At 41.2% G+C, this 12,200-nt stretch overlaps 1 protein-coding gene across 4 annotated transcripts in view; it reads right to left on the bottom strand.

Moving 5' to 3' along the window:
• Positions 1–7,044, bottom strand: part of LOC126988710 (diacylglycerol kinase epsilon-like) — a 33,896-nt gene extending 26,852 nt beyond the window's left edge. Inside the window, exons 1-2 of one of the 4 annotated variants that reach the window (XM_050847068.1) lie at positions 6,898–7,044; positions 1,469–1,635 (exon numbers count right to left, since the gene is read on the bottom strand). In XM_050847068.1, coding sequence (XP_050703025.1) covers positions 1,469–1,624 — 156 coding nt within the window. In that variant the 5' untranslated portion in view covers positions 1,625–1,635; positions 6,898–7,044. Of the gene's footprint in view, positions 1–1,468; positions 1,636–6,797 lie in introns of all 4 variants that reach the window. The other 3 variants (XM_050847070.1, XM_050847067.1, XM_050847069.1) reach the window with 3 other exon arrangements.
• Positions 7,045–12,200: the final 5,156 nt, after the last annotated feature.

The following is a 12,200-nucleotide window of genomic DNA, read 5'->3' as shown; positions in this document are numbered from 1 at the left end:
CTTTCGTAGGAGTTGTGGGCATTTCCAGGGATAGTTTTATGACCCTGGTGGTAGTTTGACCCTTCTTCTGTACCATGAACCTAAAGAAACACATATTTGACAAGGCTTTCGTAGGAGTTGTGGGCATTTCCAGGGATAGTTTTATGACCCTGGTGGTAGTTTGACCCTTCCTCTGTACCGTGAACCTAAAGAAACACTCATTAGAACCCGATTGATCCCCTCTTTGACCTTTAGAAATAGCTGATGTGATATGGCAGTGTCTTGTAATGCCAGCCTATATGTTGTCAATCAACAATAGTACATTTATACAATTTTTAGGTTTTAACACAATTTTTTGCTGGGTTTCACCTCGATGTTTACTTATATGACATTCACATAACTCATCTTGCACAAGTTTTGGTAACACATAAACTGCCTAACACTTAACCCAGTAGCAGCGGGGATCATGTTTCTTAATGGTCCCTCCAAGCGAGAAAAATGAGAAAAAATCACCCCTCACACAAACCATTTCATAATATATATCAAAGCATTTGTGATCAGATTATGTATCATCTATTTTTGGGGGTTCATATCATGGCACAAATTTGGCCCGTCGCTGCTACACTGTAAAGCCACAAATTTGGCCCGTCGCTGCTACACGGTAAAGCCACAAATTTGGCCCGTCACTGCTACACGGTAAAGCCACAAATTTGGCCCGTCGCTGCTACACGGTAAAGCCACAAATTTGGCCCGTCGCTGCTACACGGTAAAGCCACAAATTTGGCCCGTCGCTGCTACCGGGTTAAGGGTCAAAGTCTTCAATTCTTCCACTCTTCCCAAACGGAGAACTTCATTTGATGGACAGCAGTGGAGCATTGAAAAGTCTACCATACTTTAATAAATAAAAACCTTAATACATATTGCAGAAACAGAACATAAGAAATAATGCTTCAGTATGTCAGCTTCACATTCCAAGAGCATCTCCATCAAAAAGGGGAATGTAAAGCAGAAAAGATTTTGGTTTTGAAAATTTGAATTTGAACACATATGGGATAGAGCGGGGGGTGGGGGGTGGGGGGGGTCACAACTCAGAATATTGAATAACTCCGGAAGGCTAGAGCCCCTTTTGTGGCAAGTTATTAACCGTGTAGCAGCGACGAGCCAAATTTGTGGCTTTACCGTGTAGCAGCGACGGGCCAAATTTGTGGCTTTACCGTGTAGCAGCGACGGGCCAAATTTGTGGCTTTACCGTGTAGCAGCAAAGGGCCAAATTTGTGCCATGATATAAACCCCCCAAAATAGATGATGCATAAACTGATCACAAATGCTTTGATATATATTATGAAATGGTTTGTGTGAGGGGTGATTTTTTCTCATATTTCTCACTTGGGGGGACCATTAAGAAACATGATCCTCGCTGCTACCAGGTTAAGGTTTTACTGTATCCATGTTGCAAGAGGAAAAAAAGAACCAGGGAGGGCCACACCACCTTGATGGAGTGAGTGGAGCACCAGGAGTGGCCCTTGTGCACATCCCTGGCCCTCAGGGTGTAATGCGGCGGCCGTCTGCTGAGGCGCACCAGAAGGATGACCAGCAGCAGAGAGAGAAGCACCCAGATGAACACCTCCCCTGACCCCTCACTCATCCTGGTGCCTGCTGCGAAGGAGAACGGGAAAGAGGCCGTTAGGTGCTGCTGTCTGTATGGAGTGTGTTGAGTGTGCTGAGGAGGCAAAGGCAGAGGTGATATAGGCACACCCAGAGGAGGGAGGAGGGCCATGTACTCAGAAGAGCTGTGGAGGTTTAAACTGGAGAAATGGCGACCAAGGAAAGAGTGAGCGATGTCCATATGATGACTGTGACAAGGAAACATCAGAACATTTTCTTTTAGAATGTACGGGTTATGAAGATATAAGAAACAAATTTAACTTACAACCAACTTCTCACAACACAGAAAAAATAATGGCGGAATCACTACTTTTTGGTGAACAAAGAATCGAAGATATACAAGAAAGAAAAGAATATATTAAAACTATCTGGAAAACAAGACACAGAAAAACACATGAACTGCAGCACAACTAAGGAAACAGCCTAGTGGGAGCTGACGCCAAGGCTGATCCCACGCCTACTACTGAACTGAACTGGACTGGAGGTGGAGGTAGAAGGAAGGAGACCAGCTGGAAGACAAGGCCAGGAGAGGGTGTGTGGAGGAGGACATGAGAAGGATGAACATGAGGGAGAAGTGAGGATACAACTGGCAAGTGTAAGAGACTAAGGGTCGCATTATAAGACATTTCATCGCCCAAGAACACTCATTTGACAAGGTTTTCGTAGGAGTTGAGGGCATTTCCAGGAGTAGTTCTATGACCCTGGTGGTAGTGTGACCCTTCCTCTGTACCATGAACCTGTAGAAACACTCATTAGAACCCGATTGACCCCCTCTTTGACCTTTATAAATAGGTAATGTGAGAAGCCAAAGTGTCTTGCAATACCGCCCTAATAGCCTGTCCTGCCCCATAAGGGAGAATAAGGACTTTAAATGAAAAAAAGAACAAAGGTACTACTGTCTGCAATGTTGTAAGAAATAATAATTCATGTCAAAAGGTGTCACGTGTTATGCTGATTTGTGAATGCCGAATTACGTAGAATTACAGACACCTTTTATTTTTCATATTAATACAACTGTGGGGGTAAGAGAGACAATCCTAGTGATTTTCTAATATGAATTTCTGAAAGTTAAATTCAAAATGAGACTATTGAAATCTTGGAAAATCATATACATCTGAAAAGAACGTATACAGTACATATCACCATAAAACATTGTAAAACTAATGTGTATGAGTGGATACACCATACAATACATACATACACCATACTGTAACTGTAGTGCGGCGACTATGCCTGATGAACAAGCCTCCCATAGCCATCAGGCATAGTCACTGCACTACTTAACAACAGCACCACATGGAAGGTGAGTTAGGTGATCTGTTTGCTTTAAGGGTTTGTTTACCTCTGTCGAGTCTTCGTTTGATTAAAAAGTGCACAGTTGATGACCAGGACCCGTCTTGGTCATCTGATGTAGGCTACCTTGCTGAGTGAGGTGAAGTGAGCATGAAGGTACTCGCCAAACAAAAAATTACTCTAGAAAAGTGGCGTAAAGTTGAAACTGACATGTCCAAATGACGTAAAACAGGATATGACTGTAGCAAGAAACAGTGCCACAGCAGTTCAGTTTCTTCATGACCAGTGTCCTGTCCAAGGGTGTTACGCTTCCTCACTGCAAGAAGCCCTGCGTGCCCAGACAAGACAAACCCCTGTGGTGTTGTCCTGGCTGGGCAGGCTAAACCCCTTAAAACAAGGAAACGATGACAGTACTTAAGATGAGTAAGAATGAAGGGTTGAGCTCATTGAGAAATAATTCTTACATTATTAAGGGGTGATAGATTACTATACACAGCTTAACCCGGTAGCAGCGACGGGCCAAATTTGTGCCATGATTTAAACCCCCCAAAATAGATGATACATAATCTGATCACAAATGCTTTGATATATATTATGAAATTGTTTGTGTGTGGGGTGTTTTTTTCTCATTTTTCTCGCTTGGAGGGACCATTAAGAAACATGATCCTCGCTGCTACCGGGTTAAGGTTACAGGAGTTGAAGTGCGCGGGCCTGGATGACTTGCCCAACAGTCCGCACTGCCACCTCACAACTAAGTGTTTTCATATCATATCATAACAGGGGACACTATTTTTCCTGATAGTCTTAAATGTGTTTTCACTAATCTGCTGTCTGCTACTCTCAGAAATCCCTAATATATGGGGGTGAAAGAAAGAGAAATGTCAGACAAACGAAATACACATCAAAAACTATCAGAAAAAAACAATGTGAGGATGGCATACTGAAAATTAACCCTTCTGGCAGACCTCTGAGGAAATAAGGAATGGCCTGCCTGGAAAGGTGGTCTGTGGCCCTCATGGCAGCCTCTTTAACCTGGTAGCAGCGGGGATCATGTTTCTTAATGGTCCCTCCAAGTGAGAGAAATGAGAAAAAATCACCCCTCACACAAACCATTTCATAATATATATCAATGCATTTGTGATCAGATTATGTATCATCTATTTTGGGGGGTTTATATCATGGCACAAATTTGGCCCGTCGCTGCTACACAGTAAAGCCACAAATTTGGCCCGTCGCTGCTACCGGGTTAAAAAGTCAATATGATAAATTTTGGAGATGTACAGAGAAGAGGCAGCATTGGGAGTGGTGAGCACCTCGACTCCTTTAAAATCACCAAGGCAAATGATCACTAAGGTAAACATGTAGGGCCAGAAAATTCATCAGACATCATTATCTCAATTATGACCAGTTGTGTTCATTGGAATGTCAACTCTAAGTGTCTGATCATACCCATTATGTCAGACAAGAATCCATTCCACCAGTAAGCCAAATTCTCATACGTCCACATGATACACATTGCCCATTTCTCATCTATCCCCAAAGCTGGATGAAGGAGTGGATGCTAGTTTAACCCGGTAGCAGCGACGGGCCAAATTTGTGGCTTTACCGTGTAGCAGCGACGGGCCAAATTTGTGGCTTTACCGTGTAGCAGCGACGGGCCAAATTTGTGGCTTTACCGTGTAGCAGTGACGGGCCAAATTTGTGGCTTTACCGTGTAGCAGTGACGGGCCAAATTTGTGGCTTTACCGTGTAGCAGTGACGGGCCAAATTTGATTAGTTTGCCAGTGATTAGTTTACCCCAGTGATTAGTTTGCCCCAGTGATTAGTATGCTAGTATTTAGTTTACCACAGTGATAAGTTTGCCCGTGATTAGTATGCTAGTATTTAGTTTACCACAGTGATTAGTTTACCCCAGTGATTAGTATGCTAGTATTTAGTTTACCCCAGTGATTAGTTTACCCCAGTGATTAGTATGCTAGTATTTAGTTTACCACAGTGATTAGTTTACCCCAGTGATTAGTATGCTAGTATTTAGTTTACCACAGTGATTAGTATGCTAGTATTTAGTTTACCCCAGTGATTAGTTTACCCCAGTGATTAGTATGCTAGTATTTAGTTTACCACAGTGATTAGTTTACCCCAGTGATTAGTATGCTAGTATTTAGTTTACCCCAGTGATTAGTTTGCCCCAGTGATTAGTATGCTAGTATTTAGTTTACCCCAGTGATTAGTTTACCCCAGTGATTAGTATGCTAGTATTTAGTTTACCACAGTGATTAGTTTACCACAGTGATTAGTTTACCCCAGTGATTAGTATGCTCGTATTTAGTTTACCACAGTGATTAGTTTACCCCAGTGATTAGTATGCTAGTATTTTGGTTTACCCCAGTGATTAGTTTGCCCCAGTGATTAGTATGCTAGTATTTAGTTTACCACAGTGATTAGTTTGCTAGTATTTAGTTTAACCCAGTGATTAGTTTACCCCAGTGATTAGTATGCTAGTATTTAGTTTACCACAGTGATTAGTTTACCACAGTGATTAGTTTACCCCAGTGATTAGTATGCTAGTATTTAGTTTACCACAGTGATTAGTTTGCCCCAGTGATTAGTATGCTAGTATTTAGTTTACCACAGTGATTAGTATGCTAGTATTTAGTTTACCACAGTGATTAGTTTGCCCCAGTGATTAGTATGCTAGTATTTAGTTTACCACAGTGATTAGTTTGCCCCAGTGATTAGTATGCTAGTATTTAGTTTACCACAGTGATTAGTTTGCCCCAGTGATTAGTATGCTAGTATTTAGTTTGCCCCAGTGATTAGTATGCTCGTATTTAGTTTGCCCCAGTGATTAGTATGCTAGTATTTAGTTTACCACAGTGATTAGTTTGCTAGTATTTAGTTTGCCCCAGTGATTAGTTTGCTAGTATTTAGTTTACCACAGTGATTAGTTTGCTAGTATTTAGTTTGCCCCAGTGATTAGTATGCTAGTATTTAGTTTGCCCCAGTGATTAGTATGCTAGTATTTAGTTTGCCCCAGTGATTAGTATGCTAGTATTTAGTTTGCCCCAGTGATTAGTATGCTAGTATTTAGTTTGCCCCAGTGATTAGTATGCTAGTATTTAGTTTGCCCCAGTGATTAGTATGCTAGTATTTAGTTTACCCCAATGATTAGTTTGCCCCAGTGATTAGTATGCTCGTATTTAGTTTACCACAGTGATTAGTTTGCCCCAGTGATTAGTATGCTCGTATTTAGTTTACCACAGTGATTAGTTTGCCCCAGTGATTAGTATGCTAGTATTTAGTTTACCACAGTGATTAGTTTGCCCCAGTGATTAGTATGCTAGTATTTAGTTTACCACAGTGATTAGTTTGCCCCAGTGATTAGTATGCTAGTATTTAGTTTACCACAGTGATTAGTTTGCCCCAGTGATTAGTATGCTAGTATTTAGTTTACCACAGTGATTAGTATGCTAGTATTTAGTTTACCACAGTGATTAGTATGCTAGTATTTAGTTTACCACAGTGATTAGTTTACCACAGTGATTAGTTTGCCCCAGTGATTAGTATGCTAGTATTTAGTTTACCACAGTGATTAGTTTACCACAGTGATTAGTTTGCTAGTATTTAGTTTGCCCCAGTGATTAGTATGCTAGTATTTAGTTTACCACAGTGATTAGTTTACCCCAGTGATTAGTTTGCCAGTGATTAGTTTACCACAGTGATTAGTTTGCCCCAGTGATTAGTATGCTAGTATTTAGTTTACCACAGTGATTAGTTTACCCCAGTGATTAGTATGCTAGTATTTAGTTTACCACAGTGATAAGTTTGCCCCAGCCACTGTAAGGCCCCCGGGTGCTCACCACTCACACAGGGGCGCCGCTCCCCTGTGCCCCTCACAAGGCTGCCAGGGTGACTCAATGGAGGGGTTGACAAGTATTGGCGAGTGTTCCGGCCCCTCACCTTCCCCCGCCGGCCTCTAGCTGGTGCCCCTGGTCCCCATGAGGCGGGAGGGTGGTCAGGTCACGGCGGTTCACGCGGGGAGGTCACTCATCAGCTGTCAGATCTGATGTAGTCGTACCAACGTTGCCAGATTGTCGTACTCAGTCTCATATTTACCGACTTCCCACCCAAAAACTGCCTCCTGGTCCCCCAAAACGAGATTCATTTATATTTATCGTTAAAATAGTTAATTTCTGATGTTTCTTGGCTATAGTTATGCGTCAGAAACCGGTAAATACTATATGTTCTGAGTACGATAATCTGGCAATGGTGTGTAGTCCCGGGATATGCCTTTCCAACGGCTCCCGGATTTTCTTTTCACTCAATGTCAATGTTCTCGTGTTTTATTTTCTTTTTCAATATTCACTTGACATCTAGGGCCGTATTACTAAACATTTTGTCGCTTAAGTTCACCTATTTGACAAGGCTTTTCTAGGACTTTTGGGCATTTCCAGTAGTTTTTTGATCTGATGGTAGTTTGTCCCTTCTTCTGTACCATAAACCTAAAGAAACACTCATTAAAACTCAATTGCTTCCCTCTTTGACCTTTAGAAATAGTTGATGTTAGAAGCGAATGTGTCTTAATACCAACCCTATTTTTTGTTTTCACTGGTTTTGCAATTGTTTTAGCCTTCTGAATTCTTTGTCTTTCCTTCCAGAGTTTTTTTCTAAGTAATTTTTTCTTTCTTCTATTTCCTCACTTCCTTTATTGCTATTTCTCAGTAATAATATGTCAGCTAGGTGTTGCCAGATGGTGCAGAGGAAATTTCAGTAGATTATTGCGAGAAAATTCAGTAGGTAGGTAAAAATTCGGCAGACGCACTTCAATATATATATGTAGTGGTTCTAGGGATATATGTTATGTAGATAAAATTAAGCTAAAAAGCATTATATCAGTGTTGTTTTATAACTATTTGGTGAAAATTTGGAAAAGCAATATACAAATTATTCATGAGATTGATTCAATGATAAATTATTTCTGAGATTCGTCAAGATTTCAGTAAATCTCCTGATATTTCGGTAGATCTGGCAACCCGGCTTGGCGCAGCGGCCGCGGGACAAACAATTACTGGCCTCGTGTATAAATAGACGTTATGTTTTATGGAATGAATTATTATACAAGGTCAGTGATGATCGAGCAAGCTCACCTAAGATGACCAGATGGGACATATTTTAACACACACACACACACACACACACACACACACACACACACACACACACACACACACACATGAAAAAGTATAGTTTTCCACATAGAAGTATTAACACCTGGAACAGTTTGCGGGAAGAAGTGGTGCAGGCGAGCAGTGTCCATCAAATGAAGGAAAGGCTGGATGAATGTAGATATGAAGACGGGACAATTAGAGCTTAGCTTGGGCCCTGTAGACTACAAATAGGTAAATACAAATAGGGAAATACACACACACACACACACACACACACACACACACACACACACACACACGGAGAGTGCACCTCACGCCAGCGATGGAAATCTAATACTAATGTGAGTAAGCTAGTAGAGTCGGAGGCACAAAGTCTCATACGAACTCTGTACCCATATCAAATAATTATGTAATTACGTACTGCGCCTAGCTATCTTTACCTTGACCTGTAGGTACGGAGTGTGAACGGTGCGGGTATACCTACGACTTAAAATTGTGTATGATCGATGACACTTTGCGTACGAGGAACAATGGCGTAAAACTCAAATGTAGAGAAGTAAATTCAGACTGCACCAAATTTTTCTTGACCAACGTTGTAGTGCGAGAATGGAATAAGCTCCCACCGTCAGTGGTCCAGTGTAACACGATTGACTCCTTTAAAAACAAGCTCGACCGTCACTTCCTTCAACTTAATATTAACTAGAGTTGAAATGCAACGTTTTGGAGCCTTCTGATTAATGTAGAATCACTTAGGTTTAAGGACAGACCACCTAGTCTGGACCAATGGGTCTGTGTAGTCTGATTTTCTATGTAAATCTATGTAAATCTCTCACAAACTTTTGAACCATGTTGAAACTGTCCGTGCGTTCTCCTACGAGTATATTCTCCGCGCGTAGATCTGTCGGTCAGTCACTCTTCAGATTTCATCTTGAAAGTGTTTTGCCTTGCTGTGTGGCAGGAGCTTACCGCATATTATGGATATAATTCAGCGCTTCGAGAATCCTTGCAATTTTTAAGGATTCTCCTAATATCATTATATTAACACTTAAATTGCTAGGATAGGAAGTATGTCAGCACCGTTGCACAAAATTAATAACCAGTCAATACTCTCTCGTCGCAGAAAAAAAATCACAACAGTTACTAACAGTTACAATCCTCACAGAAGGTGTAGTAATATACAAGAACATTTACAGTTATAAAGATGAAGTTGGTGAGACCGTGAACTCGGCTCTCCAATTATTACTTTCAAAAGACGACTGGCAAGTATGAGAGAAAAAAAGCGGGTTTTTATTATCATGTTCATTACAAATGATAAGTTGCCTGAAGAGGGCAAGATAAGAGACAAGAGGCACAAGGATAAGAGGGCGAGTGTAAAACAAAAGTGTGAGATGTTTTGGGGAGAACAGGAATGAAAAGGAGTCTAATGAACCATTAATAAAAGTGTGAGATATTTGGGGGAGAACAGGAATGAAAAGGAATCTAATGAACCGTTAATAAAAGTGTGAGATATTTGGGGGAAAACAGGAATGAAAAGGAATCTAATGAACCGTTAATAAAAGTGTGAGATATTTGGGGGAGAACAGGAATAAAAAGGAATCTAATGAACCGTTAATAAAAGTGTGAGATATTTGGGGGAGAACAGGAATAAAAAGGAATCTAATGAACCATTAATAAAAGTGTGAGATATTTGGGGGAGAACAGGAATAAAAAGGAATCTAATGAACCGTTAATAAAAGTGTGAGATATTTGGGGAAGAACAGGAATAAAAAGGAATCTAATGAACCGTTAATAAAAGTGTGAGATATTTGGGGGAGAACAGGAATAAAAAGGAATCTAATGAACCGTTAATAAAAGTGTGAGATATTTGGGGGAGAACAGGAATGAAAAGGAATCTAATGAACCGTTAATAAAAGTGTGAGATATTTGGGGGAGAACAGGAATAAAAAGGAATCTAATGAACCATTAATAAAAGTGTGAGATATTTGGGGGAGAACAGTAATTAAAAGGAATCTAATGAACCGTTATTTTGGTAAAAAAAATATACACAGAAAAATAATACATTTATAGGGCTATAAAACGAAACTTTCTAGATATTTGAAACTAATTAATATTTCTATTGCTTTGAGAGACAAAACTTTTTAATAAATGTTCTCATAACAAAAAAAATCAACAGAGTATTCCATATGGGCAGAACATCAGTGTAACACAGGGAAGAACTTGCATTCTAGCTTGAAGACCTCTGAAGGCCCAGGCATTATTTTGATAAGTTCGATTTTGGTCCTCGCCACAATAAAGTTTCATTTCGTGTCATCACACTTTCCTTCGTCTCTGCCTCTGTCCCTTAGATGAGCATCGGCGTGCGGAGGGCAGAGAGTAGACACCTTGGGGAAATAGCCTATTTTTTCTATGTTCGGCCAGTAGGCTTTCTTTTTGGGGCCTGTTGGTCGGCCCCAGCTATAATGGCGCAGGCGAGTGTATTATAGTGGTGCCATTCTTGCGTGGCTCATGTTGCCTCCCGAAGCTCATCTTTGATCCTCTATCTAGAGATGACAAGCGACCAGGTTAATAGGTGGTCTTCAGGACAGGTGTAGGAAAGGCTAAGCTGGTAAGATGAATGTTTTATTACGAAGTCATGGCAGCACGGCACCGAAGGGTTTCCGTGGAGGCGCAGTGCCACAGAAGACACTGCAGACAAACATTCCTACGAAACTAAAAGAACATTAAGACCACACATAAAAGTAAAACACACACACACACACACACACACACACACACATAAAAAGACAGAGAGAAACACTAATAAGGGTCACATTCTCAAAAACTGCGGCATTTGGCAAGGCTTTCGTAGGAGTTTGGGGCAATTTCCAGGGGTAGCAATACGGCTCTGGTGGTAGTTTGACCCTTCTTCTGTGCCATGAACGTGAGAAAGCACTCATTAGAACCCGACTAATCTCCTTTTTGGCCTTTGGAAATAGTAGATGAAAGTAGAGGAAGCGGTTGAGAATGCCAACCCAAAAAACAAAACTCGTGGGGCAAAAATCGGCGAATTGGATGATTAATTAGACATCCACGAAACACATTTTTGGCAAGTGTTTAGTGTGTGTTTTTAGTGTGTTTAGTGTGTGTTTAGCGTGCATGTGAGGTCCCTGTACATGAAACTGATCCAGGAGTAGTTTTGATATATAGGATTAGGTTCATTTACGTGTGTTATCCTATTTCTATTATGTTTTTATGTGTGTGTTTTATGGTGGATTTTCCGCGTCTGCCTCAGCGAAATTGACTGTTTTATTAGGAATATTACGTGGTGACATTTCTTCCAAACTTATTTTCGACATGAAGCCAATTAACACGTACAGTCGATACATGTGCTTAGTCAATACACTACTATGAATCATATATTATTGGAAGCCTGACTGTGCTCACATTTGCATGAGTTTGGTGAAAGGACGGGAAGAAGAAGCTGTTGCCTGTTTTATTATTATTATTATTTTTTTTATATACACTGGCTTCGTTTTGCAGGAACTAAAACAAGACAAGTGATCCTTTCTCTGCTATATATTCAAACGAGGATATGTTTGATTTGTTTGAATGCAAGGTTACGGATTTCCGCCTCATATCTCATTCCGAGGAGCAAGAGAGAGAGAGAGAGAGAGAGAGAGAGAGGCAAACACTTTCCTTCCCGTCTGTTCCCTGTACGGTGCTGCCCTCTGCCACAGTCCCCCATGCTCTAAGTGTGTGTGTGTGTGTGTGTGTGTGTGTGGTTGCTAAGATACACCAGAGGCCACCAGCGTAACACATAACCCACCATGAGGTCACTACAATGCGTGTGACCCCGAGCCTGCGTGCATGCGTCTGACCATGCCCACCGAGACAATACCGAGAAACACCGCCCGCTTCTAATAAATTGCTTCATCCCCGCCTTCCTACCACATGACCTTCACCAGTAGACTATAATACTGAGGAATTTAGAGGTTAGGAAGGTTGTGACAGAGGGAGGAAAGAAGGGGAGGGAAGTGGGAGTGAGGATGGGAGGGCCGGTGAGCTGGGTGACGTGAGAGAGGAGGGAGTGAGCGGGAGAGGTCAGTTAGTGTGGCG

The sequence above is a fragment of the Eriocheir sinensis genome, chromosome 70, assembly GCF_024679095.1.
Source record: "Eriocheir sinensis breed Jianghai 21 chromosome 70, ASM2467909v1, whole genome shotgun sequence".
In the NCBI taxonomy this organism is placed as follows: Eukaryota; Metazoa; Arthropoda; class Malacostraca; order Decapoda; family Varunidae; genus Eriocheir; species Eriocheir sinensis.
The sequence above is the reverse complement of the archived record's forward strand: the minus strand, read 5'-3'. Positions and strand labels throughout refer to the sequence as shown.